The 25,623-nt window shown below is 41.3% G+C and overlaps 1 protein-coding gene across 3 annotated transcripts in view; it reads left to right on the top strand.

Moving 5' to 3' along the window:
• GTF2I (general transcription factor IIi) overlaps nucleotides 1-25,132 on the top strand; it is an 82,784-nt gene extending 57,652 nt beyond the window's left edge. Inside the window, exons 16-35 of one of the 3 annotated variants that reach the window (XM_070362679.1) lie at nucleotides 1,877-1,935; nucleotides 2,695-2,766; nucleotides 6,418-6,601; nucleotides 7,599-7,657; nucleotides 10,478-10,549; nucleotides 11,670-11,853; nucleotides 12,805-12,863; nucleotides 13,200-13,274; nucleotides 14,371-14,472; nucleotides 15,238-15,303; nucleotides 15,621-15,804; nucleotides 17,091-17,149; nucleotides 17,520-17,600; nucleotides 18,025-18,108; nucleotides 18,479-18,662; nucleotides 20,144-20,172; nucleotides 21,862-21,903; nucleotides 22,677-22,718; nucleotides 23,188-23,263; nucleotides 23,986-25,132. In XM_070362679.1, the coding sequence (XP_070218780.1) occupies nucleotides 1,877-1,935; nucleotides 2,695-2,766; nucleotides 6,418-6,601; nucleotides 7,599-7,657; nucleotides 10,478-10,549; nucleotides 11,670-11,853; nucleotides 12,805-12,863; nucleotides 13,200-13,274; nucleotides 14,371-14,472; nucleotides 15,238-15,303; nucleotides 15,621-15,804; nucleotides 17,091-17,149; nucleotides 17,520-17,600; nucleotides 18,025-18,108; nucleotides 18,479-18,662; nucleotides 20,144-20,172; nucleotides 21,862-21,903; nucleotides 22,677-22,718; nucleotides 23,188-23,246 (1,696 nt within the window). In that variant the 3' untranslated portion in view covers nucleotides 23,247-23,263; nucleotides 23,986-25,132. The remainder of the gene's footprint in view (nucleotides 1-1,876; nucleotides 1,936-2,694; nucleotides 2,767-6,417; nucleotides 6,602-7,598; nucleotides 7,658-10,477; nucleotides 10,550-11,669; nucleotides 11,854-12,804; nucleotides 12,864-13,199; nucleotides 13,275-14,370; nucleotides 14,473-15,237; nucleotides 15,304-15,620; nucleotides 15,805-17,090; nucleotides 17,150-17,519; nucleotides 17,601-18,024; nucleotides 18,109-18,478; nucleotides 18,663-20,143; nucleotides 20,173-21,861; nucleotides 21,904-22,676; nucleotides 22,719-23,187; nucleotides 23,264-23,985) is intronic. The other 2 variants (XM_070362677.1, XM_070362678.1) reach the window with 2 other exon arrangements.
• Nucleotides 25,133-25,623: the final 491 nt, after the last annotated feature.

Raw genomic sequence — 25,623 nt, forward strand, 5'->3', positions numbered from 1 at the left:
AGTTCTAATGTGGATATCTTTTTGAGTTATGTGCATATTATAACTGATTTAATTTTTTCCTGACTTTGGGCTATAAATAGTAAGGTCAGAAACAGCAGCAGGATAGTCATTTGCAGAAATGTTGATATTCTTTATTCTGGTTGGGAAAATGGAGACATTAACAAACACCTTGACCAAAGAGTACAACCAAGCAGACGTTCTTCTGCGTTGGTATTAAGTAAGGGAACAACAGAATTTAGTGAAGGATGAAAAAGACTCGAGACCCCTCAGTTAATAGGCGAGTCGTCCTCTACAGAGAAGCTTGTTATTAACAGATACTCTACTTTCAAACAAATGGTAGTTTAAAGATTTTGGCCTCCATTTTCCATGATCAATCAAGTGCTGTCAAGTGTAACTCTGCTCACACGGGACCACGTGGTAGGCAGCCACGCAGACCAGCAGCATTGGCATCACCCGAGAGCTTTGCAGACACCGAATCTCAGATCCTACCTAGACCTTCTGGATCCAGCCTGTCTGTGCTGCGGGTCCCCGGTGATTCCAGTGCTTATTAAACTGGAGGCTCCTGGGCGTGGGGAACACGCTCTGAAGGCTGAATGATGACAACGGCAGTCCAGTGCCACGTGTCCAGTAGAGCCCAGCACTTTACCTGACTGTCCATGCCTTTTTTTTCCTTTTTTTAAACAGATGAGGGACTGTGGCAATGAGAAGGAGGAAGTAAATATTTCATAGTCTGTCATGAAACTGAATGGTAAACAAAAAGGGCTTATTGTAAAACCCTGACACTAGTCCTAGGCAGGAATCGTAAACAACCTTCCCCCCCGCCTCACACACACACACACACACACACACACACACACACACACACGCACTGAGATATTAAGAAGCATATAGTTTTCAGAACTCTTATACTGTCATTTTCTTACAGTGCTTCTTTTTAATTTGTTAGAAGTTTCAATTTTTTTTAATAACTAAGGAAAATATGCTGATTAGTTTGTAGATTTTGCTTGTTGCTAATATTAAAGCATATAAAACTATATATTTGGTATTTACATCTTTGTGCAAGTTCATCACAAGGTACTCATGCCTTGCACATTCTGTTCAAGTCCTTTTGATATCCTCATTTATTGGAAGCCATCTTCCACGTTTGGAAAATACTCAGTCACCCTTTCCCTAAATGTTAAATGTGATTAGTCTTGATACACATATACTATTTGTTTATTGAAAGGGGTGATTCTGTACTTCAGCAAGTGTTTTATTTCACAGCTCCTCCATTACCTTAATCCTGTATTAGTTTCCAGCATTTCTGAGATTACAGTTAATACATTGTCATGCTTCTCTGTGATCCCACTCTCCTGCCCCTGCTCTGTTACTTGAGGATATTACAATAAAATAGTGATACATAAGTCAGATTGTGCAAATTTGTTGGAGTGTTTATGTATTTGGAAAATTTTTAAAGCATGTGTATTCTGAAATATATTTAGTTCAGTTAGTTTTGAAATTTATTTAGGATTTTTATAACTAGATTATAGATAAGTTAAAGTAAGTTATCCTGAATGTAAAGTGAAATTGAAGAATCTCATTTAACATTTTGTAGTTTGATTCTTTTGGTGTTCTGCTTTTGTAAAATACCTTTGATTTACCAAGTTAACAGTTTTTTTTGTGTGTGTTTGAGGACATATGTTCCATGAAGACCATTATGAAACAACTTGCAGTTACCAATTTGTCTTAATTATCTTAGGATTTAATTATGCTCAGGAGTCCAGGCTATGTTTTGAAAACTGGCTTTGAAGACTGAATTACTATATAAGTGCTAGCAGTTACTACTTTTGCTGAATATTGATGGGGTAAATATTTAGTAATTTTTCTCACCTTTCAGGCATGAACTTTTGAATTCAACACGTGAAGACTTACAGCTTGATAAACCAGCTTCAGGAGGTAGGTCTTCAGTCTTATGTCAAATTGTATGCTAAATCAGAACATGATATACAAGGAATATTGTTGTAGATTCTCGAGAATAATCTTTTCTTCTCAATAACTCATTATAAATAAATGTAAACATCACATTTTTGGGTAGACTATAAAAGGACGATGTCTGTTCTCCATTGAGATGAAAAATTTATCTGGCGTAATGTGTTCAACGTTTATTATGCTAGTCTAGATAATCAGTTGAATGATCATCGATCCTGATACCCACAACGTAAAGTCTTAGCACAGAAAGCCATGAGCATCATCACTTGTTGGTTAAATGTGTTTTGAAGGAAATATAGTCATGATTTGCTCTCTTAGTTGCTTTTGCTCTGTAGTGGAGGACTTTGGGTGGGGACATAAAATGAAAATTTTATCACTTACAGTTGGTATAATAAAAGGATTGCCAGCATTATCATAGCCCCAAATGTAACAAAACTGCCTGCTAGCTGTTCTTTAGTGAAATGGATTCTTTTTAGCTTTAAGGATGACATGTTATAGTACCATGTAATATTACTGTTAAATTATAAATTTTCATTTTGTCATTGTTTTGTGAGTTTTTACACTTTTCATTCAATGTCAGCACTGTTTTAATAAACACATTATGAAATCTTAGAAATAATTTTAGAACAGGAAAACAATACTGCCTACTTAATAATTTATTTCATGATATTTAGTAGTTTTATTAATGTCATCAAACTAAAGAATTTGTGTATGTTACTCTTACAGTCAAGGAAGAGTGGTATGCCAGAATCACTAAGTTACGAAAGATGGTAGATCAGCTTTTCTGTAAAAAATTTGGTAAGTCTAATTTCCTCCCTAGCTAAAGTATTAACAGAATAATTTTTCCAAATTTTGCTTTTTAAGAAAGTAGATACCATGGATGGCTCATCTCCAGCTCTCTTTTATTGTTTGCTTTTTGAACATATATTGTGAAAAGTTTTAAACCTGTGTGGAAGGGGAGAGAACATTGTGGTGAACCCCATGTCCTCTGGACTAAATTACTGATACTACGGACAGGCTTTTCGGCACGGAGCGGTTTGCAAACAGGGCGTCCTTGTAGCAGTGTGCCGCAGTGGAGTGTGGAGGGCCGCCAGAGGCGCCCTGTCCTGGAGGGCGGGCAGTGTCTGCAGTGCTTGCTGTGCTTCCTATCCCCAAACAGTTACAGTCCTTAGCTTTGGTTTATCATTGTGATGGCTTTTGTTACTTTCTTACTTAAGCATTTTCAACTATTCTTGTGGAAAGTTTCAAATGTTACTGACACTGCATTTCTTTCCACCTCACTGGCTGTCCTCTTCATTCCCTCCTCAGCTCTTGCCTTAAGTTCAGTCTTAACATTTTGGACGCTACTCCACAGCTCAGTCCTGAGCCCTCTGGCTGTGCTTTCTCCGCAGTTAGTCTCACTCTGTCTACCTTAAAAATGGTGTATCGTCTGTATTGAATAGTGACTTTCACATTCAAGTTTCTAGCCCTGAAAACTCTTAACACTGGGCCTGTGTATTCACCCAGCTGGTTGGCAGCTCCTCCGACTCCATGCATCCCAAGTCGAGTCCTTGACTCCCCCTGCAGCCGTCCCTTTCCCCGTCCTCCCAGCGCCACCACCCTCCCCCGGGCGTCCAGGCCAACGGCCTGCAGTCACGCGTGATTTCCTCATTTCCACAAGCCCCCTGCTGACTCGACAGGGACAACATAGTGCAGACCGGTGTCTTTCTGTGCCTCACTGCTGTCTCCCTGTAGTCAAAGCCGCACCCCAAAGCAGTGGCTTTCAGTCTCACTGAGAACTTACAGTGGAGCTTGTCACTGTGCTCTGTGGCTTCCCTCTGTGCTGTGAGTGAGTCCCGCAGCCCTGGTCCCGGCCGGCCCGCCTTCCTGCTCGCTCACTTGGGTGGCAGCTGTAAGGACCGCCTGCTTGTCCTTTACGTTTGTCAGGGCACGCCCTCCTTGGGCCTCTGCCCTGTCAGCACCCTTGTTTCTGGAACGCTCTTCCCGCAGACGTGTGGTGCCTGCCCTTTCTCTCGGTGTACGTGTCTTTGGAGAGGTCTTCGCAGGTGCTCATCTGACGTAAACCACGGAGCACACCCTGTGTCATCATGCTTTAATTTCTCTTAAAGGACTAATGGCTGCCTTTTTCCTTCCACTGTAATACAATTTGTACAACAGCCCACATCTCATGTGTCTTGGCTGTTTGTAGAACAGTGCTTGGTGCCTGAGCAGATGATCAACAAATACTGAGTGGACCAATGTCATTAAAAACTACTGAGAAATTACTGAACCTTTTAGTCATACAGTGTACTTGGGGCCTCACTGAATTATAACACTGCAAAGATCAAAGGAAGCCCAGAAGTGCCACAGAGAATCACGAGGACACAGGGCTTTTCTCAGTTTTGTGAAAGAAACCATGAGAGTTTTACCACAAAAAGTTGAAGTCTCCTGGGTGCAGATTCTTGCTCCTCCCCTGGTTTCCGAGAGTGGTGTATGGCTCTGGCTTCTACAGACCCAGGAAACCAGCTTTTAGGTGCAGTTCAATTGGCAGCCACAAACTTAGTCCGTTTAATTGTTTGCTGTTTTCAGAATCCGTGTACTTCAGTTTTACTTACATGGTTTAGCTCCCTGAGACTCTTAATGCCTTGAGGAAAAGACAGGATTTAAGTTTTCCCCCCTCATTATCCTTGATTGCCCAGCATGAATACTTGGGTAGCTTAATGCTACTTGGGTAGCACACTCTGTGTGCTTCTGGTCAGAAATCAGCTAAGGAACAATGAAGAATCTACGCTTTAAAAATCACTATATTTCCAAGTCATTTAGTGAAAGATTGCGAACGTTATCATTAGAGATGCCACCATGGTATTGTCCTAATTCATAACTAGTTGGCATAGATAACGGGCATCTACAGGAACAGGCTTAAACTTTAGCCTCTAGGACGTTTAGTTCTAGAAATCGAACCTGGTCTGTAAGAAACAGCCAATCCTAGTAGATCATTGGTGCTTGCTAGTAAGCTGACTTTTCCTTCATGGAAGAAGAAAGCTGTGGCTGTGATAGTATAGTCACAGAAAGAAAAATTGGCCAGTAGGAAATACTTTGGCATCGTAGCAGAGCTAAGAAAATAGATAAGAGATTGTGTGAGATGGCAGGGGAGGAAGGAGGCTTCAAAGGGAGTGGATATATTTATACTTAAGGCTGAGTTGAGTTGCTGTAGGGCAGAAACCAATGCAGCATTGTAATTAATTATTACAATTAAAAATTTAAAAAATAAATAAGAGTTTATACATTATTACATTACAAACAACAAAATTCTGCTTCTGGCCTTTACTTAAACTTTAGAGAGAGAGAGACACCAGCAGAATTGTTGCTTTCTTCAAGGCTTCTGACAAGGAAAGAGGAAAACTTAAGATTGTTGATCATATCAAACCCAAGTCTTGAAAGTTATGCTGCAGATCAGCACCTGTGAACCCCTGTGTGTCTGGTGCTGAGAACTCAGCCCCACAGAAGATAGTGAGTGCTTCCCCCCTCCCCAAGGATTCGTTTATAGATTAGGGTGATACGCATAGCGAAGCAGCAAGTAAATATGTAGTATATTAGAAAGCATTAAGTGCTCAGGAAAAAATTAAGCAAAGTTAAGCAGAATGACTCTGGAGACAGGACAGGTTACTTAATACAGAGCAGACCTTGTTCATGATGAGATGAACGCTAGTGCACTTGACCTTCCCCCTTTCTGTAACTTGTGCTGTTTCTTAGCTCCAACAATTGGGTTCTTTTTTATTTTACAGGAAGTTTTGTTAGAATTAAGTTTGTGTCCTTTATTGTTACATTTAGCGGAGTAACTGTAATACATATTACTCCCAGGTGTGAGTGTGAAAGCCTTTACCGTGTTTTCAGAGGTAATATTTCTTTAAACAGCTCTGATCTAAATTACATTGTATTTGGTTTTTCAAATACACACTCCTTACTTATGTTGTCGGGATCCTATAATATAGTAGAACCGTTCAGATTTGGTACTGATGAAATGAAGGAAGGAATTAAGGCAGAAGGCGTTTGAATTTGAGAGGAAAGTCAAAGTGAGAGTCAAAGAAATACAGATTCTTCAAGAAGGCACTCTTTTTTTCAACCGTCAGATTATAAAATAATTAAATGTAACACACAGAATACAAGGGACACCTACAAACGCGGATATTTTGTAAATTGATTCTTTTCTTGTTACACCTCTGTTTGGATGTGGTTTAAAGTTGAATTAGTAATTACATTTTTACATTTTAAAGTTTCAGTGCTGCGCCTATTCAGAAACAGAATAGTAAGGTGCATTCCTATATTCCTGTTTTTGTATTTAGTGATTGTTAAAGTCATTTTAAAGATGCTTGTTTAAAAATTGACATGTCCTTTATTATGGATTTTTTTTAATATAATTTCAACGAAAATTTAGTCTCCAGTCTTCTGAATTGCTTTTCTTTCATAAAGCTGAAGCCTTAGGGAGCACCGAAGCTAAGGCTGTACCTTACCAGAAATTTGAAGCACACCCTAATGACCTCTACGTGGAAGGACTGCCAGAAAACATTCCTTTTAGAAGTCCCTCGTGGTATGGGATCCCAAGGCTGGAAAAGATTATTCAAGTGGGCAATCGAATTAAGTTTGTTATTAAAAGGTAGGATTATAATTGGCAGAAACATTTAATGTTGTCTTTAAGAAAAGTTAATTTCATAAAAATGGGCTTTCCCCCCTCCCAATTGGACTTTACTCCCCATATTTAAAACTGAGGTATTATATTTAGATTCAGTTTTCAAGCAGGTGTCTCTGTAGTACCAGGTACCAGATATACAAAATTGGATCCAACAGAAACTCAGTCCTTGGGAGGCTTACTGCATTGATCAATACAGAAAAGCGCCAACTTTGGGAAAGAGGGCCAGGGTAGCATGCAGATGGTTCACTTGTGCACAGAGGATGCAAGAAAGGGGGTTCAAATGAAGGACATAGCATAAGTAGGTCAGGGAAGGGAGGTGGCAGATGGCCTTGAATATTCAGATAACCACACAGTGTGTGTGGAAGGGAGTGGTTGGTGCCCTTGAGGGCATGATACACTGAGACGGCCCTGGGGAGGAAGCCTAGCTCTATGTCCTGTACAGTCAGTGAAGGGTTGAAGAGGTTTTAAAGCTGATTCCTCTTAAAACAATTTGAACTGGATCTTAAAAGGGTCAATCTGGCTTGAGTTTGGAAGATAGCAGAATGGGTAATTTGAGGGCAGAGTATGGGATCAGAAGGCCCATTTAATACAGAAGAATTGTCCTTGAGGTAGAATTTGCTTGCTAATTGGGGTTGTGCATTTTTGTGTCTATTTGTTGGGACAAGCTTCGGGGTGACAAAGCCAATACATCTACCTGTATTTTACTCTAGTTCACCTGAAGGATGAAACCCGAGGTTGAACTGGGATGGGGCCAGACACAGCTGTTTTGCCACAAGTTAGCCTAAAATGCCTTTGAGGACGAATAGGTGGTCCCACCTGAATCTTTGTAAATTGCTATTTTCAAAATAATCTAGTCACCAAGATGATTTTTTATTCACTGCAGTTGAAGGTAGAATGAACCATATGGGAAGTAAAGGCGGTCTTAAATGCTCTCATCCTGATACCAATTGTATTTTTATAGACCAGAGCTTCTGACGCACAGCACTACTGAAGTTACTCAGCCCAGAACGAATACACCAGGTAAGAAAGTTGTGAGATCCTTTTTAAAAGCTGGTAAATCAGATAGTTTCTAAGCTTTCATTAAACTTTTAATGCCATAGAATTACTCTTTTCTCCTTTCCACTCAAAAAAATGTTTCTTGGAAGATCAACACAGGCACTCCTTGTTTTATCAAGATGAACATACCAGTTTGGAACAAACTTGAGCTTTGAATTTAGACCCGTGGTGTTCAGTAGAAATACAGCGTGTCACAAATGCAAGCCATGTGTGTCATGTAAAGTTTGTACATGGTGTGTTAGTTTACCTTTTTCATTTCATTTATTTACACCCTTTGTTTGAGTCTCTGGTGTGTATTGTGTGCTTCCAGCCCCTCCCAGTTCAGGTGGCCACATTTCAAGTGCACAGCTGCCCACACGTGGCTGACGGGCCAGACCACGAGATTTAGACCTTCATCTTTTCACGAGGCCCTTGGTTTTAAAATGACAGATACTGTGATAGCAGCAGCTGTGCTGACCCTGCCCAACAGAAAAGAGCTTGAAAAGTCTCAGTCTCAGTTAGCGGAATGGTTTTATTTTCTTTATCTGAGGTATATAACTGTGCTTTTCTTTCTTTCTGATGTTTTTATTTTCCATTCCATAATGTCAGATAAAATGACCATAACGTGTAGGTCTGCATATTAGGTTCTGTACCCTTAGGAACTTCTGTTGCTAAGAACCAATAATGGGTTCTTCTGAATTTTTGTTGTTAAATCTTTTCCCATTCCTTTTTTTTCTTTCTTTTGTCTTTGCAGTTAATCATTCTCCTAATGCTAAGGTGAACTGCTGTCCAAAGTGGGTTATTTGTCTGTACTAGAGTACTGATTCTTGAGTTTTAGGTACCTGGGTGCAGCTGGTGAAAGTCATCAGTATGCTCAACAGATGGTATAATCTTTTTGTGTTCATCACGGCATGAGACGTATTTGAAAAAAAACTATACTAGGAAAACAGACCATCCTGTGCCCAGAATTCTGCCAGGGAGAAGAGGTAATGCTTAATTTCTCAGGTTGAATGCAGCTTCATCAGTCCAGCAAGTTCTTCAGAATGCATTTGGCTTAGGCAAAGAAATAAGATATTGGTGGCAGATTGGAGACTGGATGTGACAGAGACTTTACTGAGCAACGTGATTCAAACAAAAACATTCCCAAAGGTAGAGCTGTGACGTCATTAGTCTGAATGTGAAGGAAGTCTTTGTGTGAGTCTTCATTTCTCAAGACAGACCTCAAGTTTAAGCTTGTGATCATTGTGATGACTGATTTTATTAGGAGCGTTTCTCGTAGTGACTGTGAACTGAGGATGTTCAACTTGTATCATTGGAACAATCTGTAGGCACCATAGAAGTTACTCTGAGGATTAAGTGATAGTTTCAGCAGTACTTGATCTGCTGTTCTCTGGCATAGACAGTTACAGGCCTTGTATCTGAAGACACTCCATTCTCTCAGTCATTAACAGAACTTGGCCTTCGGCCATTCGTAGACCTTGGAAAGAATCAAAGCTTGTCCTTCTTCATTCCTACAAAACGGTATTTGGTCTGCCAGTGCCATGGGTGTTAGTCTTGCCAGGCTAATTCAGGTCCTTGAGTAACTGACAGAAGTGTTGTGTCAGTCGTTGCCATCAGAGACGCCTGCCTGACTCGTAGGTGACAGCTGTATGCTGAAGGACACCTAAGGGCACTTGGTTCTCAGTCTGGGGAAAGAGAGAGGTCTCGTGTGCAAAAGCTGTGGCACTAGCCAGGTAATTGAGCTTTGCAGGGGAAGAAAGAGAAGGTAGTTGGTGCTTGGGTGGAATGGTGCAGAAATCTGTTTGTATTGGCATAGAAATACCAGAGAAGGAAGTGCAGGGTGAGGCAGAAGGGGAGCGCCAAGTTGGCAGATGCCCTTGACCCTAGAGAAGGGAGACTGCCGATTGGGTAGGAGTATTCCTATTTGCTTTGTACCAGACTGACTTTGTCTAGTTGAATGGCTGAGTTACCATATTAAACCCTTGAGATGCTAGGTTTTCTTTTAAAGAAAAGGTTTTAAAGTACTTTCTTGGTAAAAATAAAGGAAAAGAAGGAGTTTCTGAGGCTCCCAACCTGTGGTCCCCAAGATGCATCCTCACCTCCACCAAACCAGCTCCGATAATCTGTCCAAGTGATAACCCTACCTATCTTTTCTAATAGCTTATTTTTCTATTTTTATGTTGTATTTAAAGGGATATGGTTGTCTTACAAATAAAGGGTAAGGAAATAAACCAGATTACAGATGTGAATAGTGCTCAGTGACACCTCTCTAATCACACTGTCATTCATTTCTTGCTGTGATGAGTGAAGTTTTCCTTTGTGTAAATCTGTAGGCATATATGTGTTCAATAAAAAAGGAATGCCTGTTTAGAAAAGCGAATACAATTGAAGCTCCTCTAGTTGAACCTGGTACTGGAGGCCTGGGTCCTTACACAGGTGGTCCTCCTACTCCTGAGAGGGTTCTTCGATGTACCTCCAAGGAGGAGTGTTTAAAAACTATTCATTCTAAATGCTTCTGAATAAGTTCTTCTTTATCTACATTGTGCACTTAAGTTGGAATTCTGTCTTCCTGAACTTCTTGACAAGTGCAGGAAATCACTCTTTTCCTTATGAACAGAAGTTTTTGCTCTTAAGCAAAGTTGTATGAAGAGTGTCCCTGGATATACAGCTGACACTGTTACAGTGTAATATGCTGATTGTATCTCAGGTTTTAAAAAATGGCATCACTGGAGAGAATAGCATCCAGTCTGATTGTGTCAGCACCCATAAGGGACATGGTTAATCAGATTGATTTTTGCTTTCTAGTCAAAGAAGATTGGAATGTCAGAATTACCAAGCTACGGAAGCAAGTGGAAGAGATTTTTAATTTGAAATTTGGTAAGTAAAACATAGTCTTAGTTTTAAAATGTTAAGGAAAGGCAGTGTTCGGAATGAACATTTTAGCAGTTCAGGACCTAAAGAGGGAAGATCTCAGAAACTGGGTTTGACTTTCTTTCTGCTCTGACATGGCTGCTTAAACTGAGCAAGTTACCTTCTGTCCCCTGGACTCCCGATTTCTTGTGTATCAGAGCGGGAGAGTGTGGGAGGTCTCGGGAGGGACCTCAGTCCCACTGGTCTGTACTTGTAACCTGGCTGACACCATGTGACACATGGGTTTGATCATCTGTTTCAACGTAGATTTGTTGACAATGGTTTCCTGGAATGCTGTCTTGAGGATTCTGACAAGGCTCAGCAAGTGTTTCAGTTGATTGGGTATGTCTCATGGAGAAGGAAGGAAGGAGTAGAGTGATGCCAGTACTCCCGGGACATTGCCACCATGGTTTTAATATCTGATATTAGTGTTTGTGTCCTGGATCAGGAACCTTGAGTACCCTTGACCAGTCTGCTCGAGTGCATCTTCTTGCGCACCTCTTACCTTCGGCATGTGGGGTCCTAGTTCCTTGACCAGGGATCAGACCCAGGCCCTCAGCAGTGAAAGCGCACAGTCCCAGCCTCTGCACCACCAAAAATTCCCTCTTATCTTTTAAACAAGATGCTGGGTTCAAGGGCTAGGTACTTGCCATATGGCTGTAGTTCATTTCCTCCCAGAGCACAGAGACAATTTTGATTGTCCTGTGGGGATAGTTAATTGTCCTGTCCTTTGAAGTGTTAAGATGTTCCTTTTATTTTTTAGGCTTGTTCTTCAGTTTCCCCAGTGTACTAAGTAAGATACCTACAATGTTAAGTGGAAGTTGCTAGAGTATTGGGGACTTTGGCCCAGTGTATTTGAGCATGCACAGATGTCAGCTACACTTCCTGTGCTGATCACTTGGAGAATATATGCAAATAGCAAGTCATTATGCCATACACTGGAAGCTAACATACTGTTATATGTTCATTGTATCACAGTTTAAAAATACACATAATAAAAGCATAAAAAGAGACTGCTGTCAGACAGAAGTAAAAGATTGTCTATAAAGTTTTACCTTTCGTAAGTTCTATTCTCTTATACTTTCAGCTCAAGCTCTTGGACTCACAGAAGCAGTAAAAGTACCATACCCGGTGTTTGAATCAAACCCCGAGTTCCTCTATGTAGAAGGCTTGCCAGAAGGAATTCCCTTTCGAAGCCCTACCTGGTTTGGAATTCCAAGACTGGAAAGGATTGTCCGTGGAAGTAATAAAATCAAGTTTGTTGTTAAAAAGTAAGTTCTCTTTGCCATTGCAATCCTTTCTGGAATTTAGGCAATTAAGTTGTATTTCTGGTTACAGCTAAGCCTTTGAGGTCCATGACAGAAGGTGTAGCATGAGCCTGGGGCCTCACCTTGTCCGTTGCTGCTGTTCTTTAACCTGCACTTGATTTTTATTTTTCCCCTTGATTTTCTTCATCAGTACAAGGACAGTTGTACTTGCCCCACAGCGGTGGTGCTGACATTTGCTGAGAGATGCTGTGATGCTATAAGTATCTTATCCATACATACTTGAAGAAAGAAAGAAAGTGCTGATTTTTAATGTGCTCTGTTTATTCCTGGTTAAACTTATGGGCAACTGAATTTCAACAATTAAGTTTCTCGTTTATATGTCTCCAGAATTTCAGGAGCTGAAGAAACTAAACTCCTGTTAGTTTTCATTTTCATGAAAGTGAAAGTCGCTCAGTCGCTCCGACCTTTTGCCACCCCATGGACTGTACAGTCTGTGGAATTCTCCAGGCCAGAATACTGGAGTGGGTAGCCTTTCCCTTCTCCAGGGGATCTTCCCAACCCAGGGATTGAACCCAGATCTCCTGCATTGCAGGTGGATTCCTTACCAGCTGAGCCACAAGAGAAGCCCAAGAATACTGGAGTGGGTCACCTTTCCCTTCTCCAGGGGATGTTCCCAACCCAGGAATCAAACTGGGGTCTCCTGCGTTGCAGGCAGATTCTTTACCAACTGAGCTATCATGAAGTCATTTACTCTTCCTAAAATCTTTTAGCAGCTAGTTATGGGAAGGAAAAGTGATTTTTTTTTTTTGGTCCACAATGATAAGAGATTATTTTTGCCTTATGAGTTATTTTGTGGTCACTTTCGTTAAAAAAAAAAATTGGTCATCACAAGTTTTACTAGCTGTGAAGACCAGTATTATACTGGCCACTAACGTTTCTTGGTTTTCTCTCTAGACCTGAACTAGTTATTTCCTACTTGCCTCCTGGAATGGCTAGTAAAATTAACACTAAAGGTAAGAGATTATGTATACCTTTATTATACTTTGGTGTGGCAGAAATTTGCGGGGGGGGTGGGTGGCTTTTGATTTGTTTTTGAGCTTTTTAAGATCTTTTATTTAATGCCTGCCCCCCCCAAAGTAAACATTTCATTGGCAGTTTCATATTGCAGTCATCCTTCACTCATGTGTCCACAGCTTTGTTGAGACTCATATGGAGTATTATACCATCAGTTTGACTCTTCAGGTTTCTTTGAAAAGAGCCAAACTGAATTTCAGTACTCTGCTTTTATAGAGTATTCCTTATGGATTTTTTACAATATCCAAAAGAAATGGTATCTGCTCACTTTACAGCTTTGCAGTCCCCGAAAAGACCACGAAGCCCCGGGAGTAATTCGAAAGTTCCTGAAATTGAGGTCACTGTGGAAGGTGAGGTTGCTCTGTGGCCTGTTTCTGTCTACTCTCCAGTTCACTGATTACAGCTGTTGCTTCTTCACTCTAGTGTTGACATTTTTAGGAAAATGGGCCTTCACAAAACTTGTTTTAGGTGTGGAAGGCTAACCTGTGGTAAGTCTAGAGTTCTAAATGTTTTTAATCAACAGTTTCAAGTAGAAGATGAGATTTCTCCTCAGCCTCGCCACTACGTGTTACTTTCTGCTTCTAGATAATACCCTTCCTAATGAGTGTCCGTTCCTTTTTACTGCTGAGTAATGTTCCATTGTGTGGATGTGGACTGCATTTTGTTTATTTATTCATCACCTGATGGACATCTGGGTTGTACCACTTTTTGGCTGTTTATGAGTAATGCCACTCTGAGTATTCATGTACAAGGGCAGTGGTGGGTTAATGAAAAGCTCTTTGACCTGCCTTCAGGGTGATGGGGAGAAGAGATCCAGCTTCTCCAGAAATACCTTGCTTTTATCACTGTGCCATTTAAGAAAGTTTTGGTTTTTATTCAGTGGCTTGAAGTAATTAAAGATTAGAATGTTGAGTCTTCATATTTTATTGAATTCTGAGGCCATAGTCAGGCTTTTAGTGGAAAACAACTCAGAACCCATAGCATTGTTTCTGTGTATTTCTTAGAATTCAAAGAAAAGATATGTAAAAAATAGCTAGAGAATCCAAAGGAGAGCTTCATAGTGTAGAGGATATGCTTGTATCTCAAGTTGTGTTTGTGTTCAGAGGCTGAAAGAAAAACCTAAAGGCAAACATAAGTGACCAGTGGCTTAAAAATGGTGTGATGAATCATGAAGTGAACTGAAAGTTCCTCATATCAGCCAGAAAGCTAGATGTGTTCTGGGGGAAAATGCCTCGTTGTAGGGACGGAAATAGAAAAACGGACAGAGGTCTGTAGAACTCACGGAAGTGGCCTTTTGCTTTGCAGACAGCTTATGTCCTCATTGGACTCAACTTTTCCAGCACAAGTTGGCCTTCAAGAGCAGGTTGTACAGAATTCACTAGCAGGTGATTGATTGTGTGTGCTGACTATTTTTTGTTTGTTTGTTTATTTTTTATCCTTCTTTAGGCCCTAATAATAGCAATCCTCAAACCTCAGCCGTTCGAACCCCTACCCAGACGAATGGTTCTAATGTTCCCTTCAAGCCTCGAGGGAGAGAGTTTTCCTTTGGTAAATATATACTTCATTTTTCTTGATTTCATTACTTCAAATAAAAGGAATTAGTAAAATACTGTATTTTACTAGTTGCACTGCTTTTTAATTTGGTGAATTAGTATATATTAACAGTTAGAGGTGAAGACTACAGAGCCAGATTGCGTTCAAATCTGGCACTAGTATTTATGATCCCATGACCTTGAGCAAGCTGCTTACCCTCTCTGTGCCGTTTCCTTGTCTGTAGATGGAGATAACATTATTTCCGGTTCCATAGGGTGATTTGTAAGATGATAAATACAGATCATCTAAAGGGTAGAGCTGTATCTGGCACAGAGTAGATACTATAATTGTTTGGGGAGCGTGTATTTTGTTCTTTGTTTATTTTGTTAATTTGTAGCTGACATATTAGTAATATAATAAGTTAAATTAGTTGCTCAGTTGTGTCCGACTATTTGCAACCCCATGGACGGTAGCCCACCAGGCTCCTCCGTCCATGGACCTTCCCAGGTCTCCAACATTGCAGACAGACTCTTTATCGTCTGTCCAGGGAACCCCAGTTCCTTTATCGTTACCAGGGAATCCCAGTAATATTCTAAAACAGTTAAATAATGCATTAGGATTAGAATAGTTACCAAGACATGACTGTGTTGAAAACCTATGTATTTTTTATTTTCCGCTGAGTAAAGATGCACAATAAAAGAAGATGAAGAAGTTCCTAACTTTGGATGTATACTAGTAACTATTACTAAAATTTTTTTCTGCATTTTTTTTTTCATGCAGAGGCCTGGAATGCCAAAATCACAGACCTAAAACAGAAAGTTGAAAATCTTTTCAATGAAAAATGTGGTAAGTTTATTTTGAAGTATTATTGTTATTAAAATATGAGGTAGCTTTTTTATAAAACAGAAAAATGTGATCAATGTAAAAATGTTCAACATTTAAATATTATCATCAGATGTGTGTGGGTTTGTAGGCATGAATTTGATCGTTTTTCCCACATTTCTTCAAGAAATTGACATTTTCCTAAAATTAAAATTCATGTGATTTTTTTTAAAGAATAGTTTGAGTAGCTGCAAAATGTAGTTTGAATGCTTTTTTTTTAAGGTTTAATTTTTCAAAAAATTATGTATATGAGAAACGATAAGTGTGTTTTGCTTTTTTAGGTGAAGCTCTTGGCCTTAAACAAGCTGTGAAAGTGCCGTTCGCATTATTTGAGTCTTTCCCAGAAGACTTTTATGTGGAAGGCTTACCCGAGGGTGTGCCGTTCCGACGACCGTCTACTTTTGGCATTCCAAGGCTGGAGAAGATACTCAGAAACAAAGCCAAAATTAAGTTCATCATTAAAAAGTAAGGAAATAAGATGAAACGAGCTTGCCCCCTGAGTTGGTACAGTTTGACTCTGGGAGATGGTATGTGGATTCAGCTTTGGGGCCCTAGAGTCAGAGAAGCTCTTTATACTTCTGCTGCTGCTGCTAAGTCACTTCAGTCGTGTCCGACTGTGTGACCCCATAGACGGCAGCCCACCAGGCTCCCCCATCCCTGGGATTCTCCAGGCAAGAACACTGGAGTGGGTTGCCATTTCTTTCTCCAATGCATGGAAGTGAAAAGTGAAAGTGAAGTTGCTCAGTCGTGTCCGACTTAGCGACCCCATGGACTGCAGCCCACCAGGCTCCTCCATCCATGGGGATTTCCAGGCAAGAGTACTGGAGTGGGGTGCCATTGCCTTCTCCGCTTTATACTTCTATATATATTTAAAAATTTTTGTAAGTGGTCAAAAGAGGGAAGGAGGGCTGTGAGTTACCAGAGGGATAACAACTTGATTTTGCAAGTCTCCTTATAGTCATATTTTTACTGGTTGATACGGCTGGAATCTTAAGTGGAGGTTCAGTGTTCTAAAGCCTTTTTATTTCTCCAGTTTACAGAATAGTTTAAATCTCTCTTCTGTTTGCTTGGGATCTGTGAATTATGCCAGCACAGCTGAAGGAGATGAAAGTAACTGGAGTTAATAAAATATGTGTCAGTGTCCAGCAATTGTTCAAAATTAGTTGAAAGGAATTTTAGGGTTTTTTTATTTATTAATGGCCACCCTCTGTACTTTGAGCCAGGTCTCTAGAGGCTAAGACCCTGCCTCTGCTTCCTCAGAGAGACAGACTGTTTAACTTTTACTTTTTGGCCTTGCCATGAGGCATGTGGGATCTTAGTTCCTCAGCCATGGGTCAAACCTACGTTCCTTTATTGGAAGCCTGTTATTGAAGTCTTAACCAGTACCTCCAGGGAAGACCCAAGAGAGACAGAGTCTTGGTGCTTGACTTTTCACAGCCTGTCTTTATATTTCCATGCTACCTGCATGCAGGACTCTTGTGTTTGCTTCTCAAGCCTAGCATTGCATCTTTCCAGGATATATTGAAACCATAGAAAGAAGCTATTTAAACTAAAGAGGGCTTGGTGGATGTTAAAATCACAATTATAGTTCGTCTTTTTGTGTGTGTTCCTTTAGATATCCATGTTATTTCTGCTCCTGCTAAGAATGTGTATGTATAGAAAGTTACTAGATTTTTCAGTATCTTACTTGTTTAATTTTTAATGTTTTCCTATTGGAATACTAACACACATGCTTTTTCTCTTGTTTTTAGGCCAGAAATGTTTGAGACTGCAATTAAGGAGAGCACCTCCTCATCTAAGAGCCCTCCAAGTAAGCGTTTTGCTACAGAAAACACTTGGTCAGACACTTACTTTGCAGCAGTAGTTTTAAAAATTATTGCGAGAGTAGCTGTTGAAATAAAACCTGGAAAGTGCATTCAAAGTTGGGGTGTGTCTAGTTTACGATTTTTAAGTTTTTTAATAACTTAAGGATCTCTACATGTCTGATGCGCCACAAAACAGCATGAGGAAGACAAAAAATGTAAAACATCTTTCAGGAAGCCCAGCGTCACAGAACAAGAAAACACGTCATGAGGAGCAAAGTTGCCTTAAAATGTGGTCTTTTATAGTCTGTATTGTAAGCATTAGGGAAGATTTAATTACATTTTGTATATATTTTAATCTGAGGTTTCCGTTTTCAGGAAAAATCAATTCATCACCCAGTGTTAATACTACTGCATCAGGTGTTGAAGACCTTAACATCATTCAGGTGACAATTCCAGGTATGATCTCTCTGCCTTAATTATAGCTTGTTAGGGCTTCATGGAGATTGAATGTACTGTACATTGTCTGTTGTTCCCCTAGCCCCTGCAGAAATTATTAACCAAATACATCACCATGTCTGTTTATATCTATAAACAATGCTTGGCAATTACTAGATTCAACATGAGCTAAAACCTGTACGCTACTCAGATGCCTAGTGTGTTTAAAAAATTTGTATGAAACGGCAAGCAAAACTCTTTATAACTGGAATGATGTTGCATTTTCAGTTTAATGCTATTATTAAATTGTTTGGTTAAATCATTTCAATCTTGATCGATTTTTTAAAAAAACATTCCCAAAACATAAAATTACATAAAGCACCTAAAAATGTATCTGGTATTAAAATGGCATTGTTAAGTTACAGCTTTCTCTTAACCTTTTTAGACGATGATAATGAAAGACTATCAAAAGTTGAAAAAGCTCGACAGCTAAGAGAGCAAGTTAATGACCTCTTCAGTCGAAAATTTGGTAAGTTTTACGTTTGTGTATGGCTTTCCAGGTGTCTCAGCATCTGCCTGCCAATCAGGAAACGCAGGTTCCATCTCTGGGTTGGGAAAATCCCCTGGAGGTGGAAATGGCCACCCACTTCAATATTCTTGTCTGGGAAATCCCATGAACAGAGGAGCCTGGTGACTCTTACAGTCCATAGGGTTGCAAAGAGTCAGCCATGACTGAGCATGGATGCAGGCATTTGCATAGTACAGCTTGCAATAAGCCAGGAAAACTTTGACTCAGTTAGATCTTAAAACTGAATTATGCTCAAGTAGTTGTCATCTGTGCGTCTGTAAACCCTCACTAAGGTGGACTCTCTGCTTTTATGCCATTTGTCTCACTATAGGTGAAGCCATTGGGATGGGTTTCCCCGTGAAGGTTCCTTACAGGAAAATCACAATTAACCCTGGCTGTGTGGTGGTTGATGGCATGCCCCCCGGAGTGTCATTCAAAGCCCCCAGCTATCTGGAAATCAGCTCCATGAGAAGGATCTTAGATTCTGCTGAGTTCATTAAATTCACAGTCATTAGGTACGTGAGAGTGACTTGCTTGGTCATAAGAATGAACCTGCAGATCACTGAGGCCAAGTCATCTTCCAAAATGTGATCCTCTGTAGTAAGTTTACTGTGCGATGACATGAACTAATACAGTCCTTTAGTTACTGTGAGATTCTTCCGTCCTTGTGCTGACTCTTCATTCTCTGGTTTTTAAGGCAAGGTGTTGTTAGCACACCGTGACCTGTGGGCCAGCTCCAGCCCGCCACGTTTTTATTTTTATGTGTTGTTAAAACCCAGTCACTCCTGCTTGTTTACACATTGTCTGTGGCTGCCTTCATATTGCAGTGATAAAATTAAGTAGCTGGGACAGAGACAGTGTGGTCTGGAAGTATTTATGTTTGGCCCTGTACAGGAAAATGTTGCCAGCCCCTGCCTGCGGCCTCTCGTCCCAGGCTTCAGGTCAGACAAGGATCCAGTGCTAAGCCCCTTCTGTCTCCTTGTCTGTGCAGTGAGATGGTAGTTGTTCCCTTTGAGAGTGTGAGCTGCTTACCCACAGAGTAGGCATGGTTGCCACATTGCACACTCACAGCACTGTGAGGATTCCAGTCATTGATGTGCTTGTCACAGTAAGTGCTACACACGTCCCCTTTGCCGTCACCCAGGTAGAAGTGCCCAGGGCCCTTCACGCTTCTCTTCCACCTCCCCCAAACTTCAAGTTCCTACTGTCTGCTTAGGACCAACACTCAGAAATAGTTAATGTCTTATCCTCCCAAAGCTTCTTCTCATTTCACTAAAATTACTCTGATTTCCCATTGTTTATTTGTGTGTGTGTGTGTGTGTGGAAAACAGTCGTGGTTGTTGGTTTTTTTTTCAATGTATTCGTTTTTAGTTGAAGAATAGTTGCTTTACAGTATGGTGTTGGTTTCTGCCATACGTCAACATGAATCTGCCATAGGTATACCTGTGTCCCCTCCCACGTGCCCCCCATCCCACCCCTCTAGGTTGTCCCAGAGCCCCTGAGTTCCCTGAGTCATCAAATTCCCACTTGTTGTCTAGCTCACACGTGGTCGTGTGTATGTCTCCATGCTACTCTGCCTGTTTGTCCCTCCCTCTCCTTCCCCTTCACTGTTCCACCTCCCCAGAACTTAGCTGTGGTTAAATATACCCATTCATTGTCCAACTCCCACTGTCTGCTTAGGACCGACACTCAGAAATAGCTAATATGTTACTTTCCCAAAGCCTTTTCTCATTTTACTAAAATTACTCTCTTTCCCTTTACATTGTTCCTATTCGCCCCCCCCCCCCCGCCATCTTTGGTGTAGCATTTTCTAATAATGTGCCCTAATTGTTACTTATCTGTCTGTAGGTTTAAAAGTAGAAGATTAAATGATAGTGGACAGCTTTTGTGTTTTTAGCACATAAGTAACATGGGCTAAATGTTAGTTGAATAAAAATATACATGTAAATTCTCATAGAGTAAAAAAAACACTTGTACCATCTGTTTCTCTCTTTAGACCATTTCCAGGACTTGTGATTAATAACCGTGAGTATTTCTGGATGTCTTTTTTTTTTTTTTCTCTTCTGGGATTTGAGAAACGGGGATGGGTGGGCTTATGCAGGTCTGCGTGTACACTTACAGACGTAATCCAGCAGTAATCATTCAGTCGTTGTTTTAGCCCTCAGTATAAAGCACCGGTCACTTGTGGACGTGATATTGGGCAAGTTGCTTGCTTTTGAAAATCTGTTTACTTACTCGTGTAATCAAATAGTAATGATACGTGCACCCATTTGGGCAGTTTTAGAGCATTTAAAGGACACATTGTGTGTCAAGCCTCTGACGCAGTGACTGGCGGGCTCCTCACTGTGTGAATAGAAAGTGGTAACACAGCGCTGCTGGACCCATTCGCGTATGTCAGACTTCGGAAATTACAGCAGAGCAACCTGCAAAGCCTAAAATATTTACTCATCGCCTCTTTGTGATGAGGTTTGTCGACTCCTGATCTATAGTGTGTGTTCAGTAAGCACAGTCTATATTTATTCCTGTTTTTACCGTTACTATTATTTTCTGATTACCGGGCTAGCAAAAGCAAGTCTTCTAACATGATTTAGCGGCTTCTGTTAATATTGAGGCGTTGTGTCTGGCAGTCACTGGGCTCTCAGACAATCTTGCACAAACAAGTGTAAGTCTTCTTCCAGTCCTGATATTCCTGTCATTTTAAACAGGTTTTGTGTGTGTGTGTTGTTGTTGGGTTTTTTTATGTGAAACAATTATGCTAATACGGTTTATGTTCTTCTATTACCTTTCTTGTTAAAAATTTTCCGAAGTGACAGTTTTCCTTAATTGATACACCATTAGCATTTTAGTCATTTTTCCAGTCGGTATCCTCTCAGCTCTCTAACATCCATCTGCATTGAGCGCTCTGTTCTACACTTGTTGGGAAAGTGTCCGGGAGTTTTCAGGGACCGCTGCGCAGCTGAGCCCTGGGAGGCGTTGGCTCCCCGCCTGAGCTGAGTCACGCGGCTGTTGTGCCTGTCCCCGCTGCCCCGCTGGGCTTCACGCTGTCGATGCTCTTTGGCTGCCTTGCCCGTAGCGTCACGGATTTGGTCTCGTCTCTTCTGCCTCCCAGTTTTGACTTTCATTTTATCCTAAAATGTATTTATTTGCTTGTTCCCCCAAGCCCACTAGTTCTTTTTCAGTAGATTCTGTTGTATTATACTCTCTATCTTGGCCAAGTGTGTCAGTATCTGGGGATGTCAATAATGAATGAAAGGAAATCTTGCTTCGTAGATTTTTCAGTCATCTTCGGCATTCAGCTTTAATTAATACCAGAGATCTTTAAATGACCAACCCCATGATAAGGTGTGGGGGTTTTGTTTTGTCTTGTTGTTTGGAAAACTTTTTTGATTGCAATTCATCTCTCTTCTATGTAACTTTGAATTTCAAAAGACATTGTATCTTACGGCTCCTTACCCCTTTACTGTATGTGTAAAGTGTTCAGTGTTGTTCTTTTCCTTGTGTGGTAATAATTTACAGAATTTTATGGTAATTACTATGAGTTAGTTACTTGAATGGGACCTACCGCAACTTTTCATCTTTTTTCCCTCCTTCTCATAAGGAAAACAGCGTCTCTTATAGCAGAGTCAGAGCATCAGAGTAGAGAATGTATGCAAAAATGCTTTTCAAATGCAGCAGTGTATCATTATTACTTAAATGAATCTGCTTTCTTTTCAGAGTTGGTTGATCAGAATGAGTCAGAAGGCCCAGTGATCCAAGGTAAATTAAGCAGGGTGAAACATGGAAATATTCCTGCTTACGCAGTAAACCAGATCACATCGATTGTGTGGCCTCCCGTGCTAATGTGTACCTAACTCTAAGGAACGTTAATTCCACAGCACACATGTCCACATGTATGCACACACTCGAGCACATGCAGACTCGGTTCCTTTGACTCCTTAGTCTGAAAGCCTAGGTGGGCTCACACGTAGGTCCTCACTGAGAACTGGACCGCATGCCGTTGGCTCCGCCTTCCCATGTCAAGCTCAAGCTCAGGCACTGAGACCAGTGGTGTTGAGTGTGGTTGTGTGACGAGAAGGTTGTCTTTTAACTTGGTGCCTTGTGCCCTTCATTTCTAATGGTTGCTGTAAGCCAGACTGTTGGCTGAAAATGCATGTGTTGTAGTTTTAAAGATTCCTTAGAAGCAAGTGTTTGTTTAGGCCTGCTGTGTGCTTCACTGAAAGCAATGAAAGACTGTCATTAAAGGGATCCCGCAGAAGGGAGGGGAAAAGACATAGAGAACCTCCTGCTTTCCTGCTGGACCTGTGTTAAGATTGTTATTGATTGTGTAAGATAGCAGGTTTCAGGAAAGCAGATTTTTGACAGTCCAGTTGAGTAACCGTGTTTTTAATTCCCCAAATTTGTAGCTGTTGTTTGATCCTAGATGGGAGCTTTGTGTATGTCTAGAGAGCTTCCTCCCTCTAGGCTTTTTACGTAACCGAAGTCGACTTTTGATCAGTGTTTTAATAAAGTCTTCGTGTGTTTCTCTTCAGAATCAGCTGAGCCAACCCAGTTGGAGGTTCCTGCAACCGAAGGTAAAAAGGGTAGCCTGGTTGTCAAAAACTGAAGTGCCAAAGACAAAGAATTAACTGTGGTTTAGAAGCTCTTTACCTGGAACCACGTGGTGATTTTGTTCCTTGGTTTCTGGGTCAAGTGGGTTTGTCGTTTATGCCCAGAAGCATTGTATTTAGAGATGACTTACAGGTTCTTTTCTTCCATCTTCCCAAATGACTCTTAATGAATTCTGAAATTGTTGAATGATGGCTCTGTAACCTGGATCCAGCTGGTGTGGGGCCTTTACATGCATAATTAATAAGGCGTTTGTGACTTTGAAAATCTAAGTAACAAAATTTAGAAGTTGGCTGCTAGAGAAGAGTCTCTAGTTGCTACCATTTTTAGTATCCTATCGAGTTGTAATGAATAGTTTGGTATGAGTAGCTGTATAATCCAGCAGATCTGCCTTCGTAGCATAGTTAATCGGTTCCCTTTTGTTTTTCTTGATAGAAATAAAGGAGACTGATGGAAACTCCCAAATCAAGCAAGAACCAGACCCTACGTGGTAGAACTCTTCCCTCCCAGGGTAAATCAGCTTCTGTGTCCAGGACACCATGTAGTGTCTGGGAGAGCCTCCCTGCATATCCGTAAGCTGAAGTGCTTTCCCTGCTTCAGCCGTAAACGGTGGCCCACCTTCGGGGCACGTGAGGACCACGTGTAAGCATCCTGGGTGGTCTGAGCTAGCGGGCTCGAGCACGGAGAGTTTCCTTGGATCAACGCATGTCTATCAGGCAGAGATGTTAAAGCGCTTTGCCTCCCATGGAAAGTGTTTTGTTTCTGATCTGTAGGTTAATTCTTGTCCTTGCCATTGGATGCCCTGTGAGTCGGTGTCACCAGCCTGACTCTCCCCTAATCACTGTAACAGTATTTGCAGTCTGGCTGAGCTACACAATCCATGGTGTATCTTGGTATGATTTGGCCTGATCCAGTCATTCTAAACATCTTAAACCTTTCCAGGAGGGGCGTTCCTAGACCAGGAGTTAGTGAGACGTGGTGTTCATGTCGGGCTGAACCTCACTCAGCCCCAGCATTGACTGTTTTCATGATAGTTAGAGGGTACAGTTATCTCTCACCTGTAGCTGACCCTCTGGTTTTTTTATATGGAGACTTTTTTGGTCATGGAATGGGCCATGTACCTCCAGTCCCTAGACTGAAATGGTAATTAAGTTGTGATATTAGTGAATATCATAAATTCCTATAATCAGATTAACCTGTTTTCTCGCTTGTCTGTTTTCTCTCCTGTTTTAGCTTAAAGTATCAGTGGGTGAGAAGAGCTTTTTGGACCTGTTACTGCCCCAGGCTGTGTAATATACTTGTATAACAGAAATACCTTCTATACAAACCTTTTTTTCTACTTTTAGATAGAAATGTCTACTTTTTCAGCAGTTCTGTGAATTGAATTAAAGAGCAGAGTGACTGTAGATTTGGAATGGCTGGTTTCCTTGGGAATGTATTATAAGGATTTTACAGCAGTGCTGGAAAACGACAGGGAAATGACAGGGGTGGAGCTCATCAGATTTTTTACATGTTCAGCAGAGCCTTCAGCGACGGTGTTTGTTTTCCAATCAAGCGAAGATATCTCCTACTGGAACATCTCAGCTTCGGCAGTGAAGAAAACCCCTGTGATATAGTTCAGCTCTTTAGTTTTTCTATTGGAGAAAATCATTTAAATGACCCTTTTGTTCACGGCTCTCCTTAATGACTGAGTGAACAGTTAGTATCTGTATATTTGACTAAACCTTTTCCTAAGCTCTCTATCATGGTTCATATGTTTTTTATCATCATGAAAACACAACCATCAGGACCAGCTAACAGCCAGTAAGAGGTCGGTAATCTCAGCGTGTGGCTTATAGATGGAATACAGAGACCCTCTTCCATCCACATTTACTTTTCATCCAAATAAAATGCATGGCGAACCAGAAGTTTGAGGTCAGGTCTGAGTGTTGGGGCGAGCTGAGTGACGTTAGAGCCTCACTGCTGTGAGCCCAGTCGTGGTGTGGAATTCTGTGGAACACCACCCCAGCTCGGCTCAGAACTTGGGGAGGGGGGTTTCGTTGCCTTCTTTACTCTGCGGTTGAACCGGTGACACTGAGGCCCCAGTGTGGGCAGCGAGGGATCCGTCATCTGACCAGGCACCCTCTGACATTCTGCGCCATCTGTAGGAGAATCTTACATGTGTTGAGATTTCACCAACAGTAAGAGATGTAAAATACCAGCTATACGAAGAGCTAGAGTATGTGATGGCATAGAGTTTTCATTAGCTTTATCACAATATTCACAATGGAGAATTATATTACATGGTAGCAGAAATAGGCATTTTTATGTGTTGCTTATATTTTACCTCAAATTAAATTGTAGATATAGGGTAATAAATAAAATCCATCCATGCCTTTCACACACTAATCATTTCTTTCTAAGGTGTTTTCATGACTGTCGGGAAACCTGGGGCGGCTCGGCGGTAGGCGGATTGTGAGGTGAGGTCAGGTCGCCGCTGTCCAGAGGCTCCGTGCCTCGTCAGGACACCCCTGCGGGGCTGAGTCTGAGACCGCTGTGCCTCTGGTCTGTGCTGGGGCTGGAGCCCCCACCTGTTTGTCCGTGACCTGCCAACTGCATGCGATGTTTGAGGTCAATCCCCCCCAGGATGGAGCCCGTGTGTGAGCCCCTCCCACATGAAACTCTGGCTCCAGGTCCTTTCTGTTTCTCCACATCACCTTCTGCCTCTCCGTGACCCTTACCTGTGTGACCTCAGGGAAAGCCAAACCGATTTGTTGACAAACTTGGCAGCCGACCACCTGGGGGAGTCAGCTGCTCTAGTAGGCCCTGGGGTTCCTTTCGGGTGTGCCCCGTCTGGCTGCCAGCACCCACACTTCCCGTCCCAGTCCCTGG

Source organism: Bos mutus, chromosome 25 (genome assembly GCF_027580195.1).
Source record: "Bos mutus isolate GX-2022 chromosome 25, NWIPB_WYAK_1.1, whole genome shotgun sequence".
Classification (NCBI taxonomy): domain Eukaryota; kingdom Metazoa; phylum Chordata; class Mammalia; order Artiodactyla; family Bovidae; genus Bos; species Bos mutus.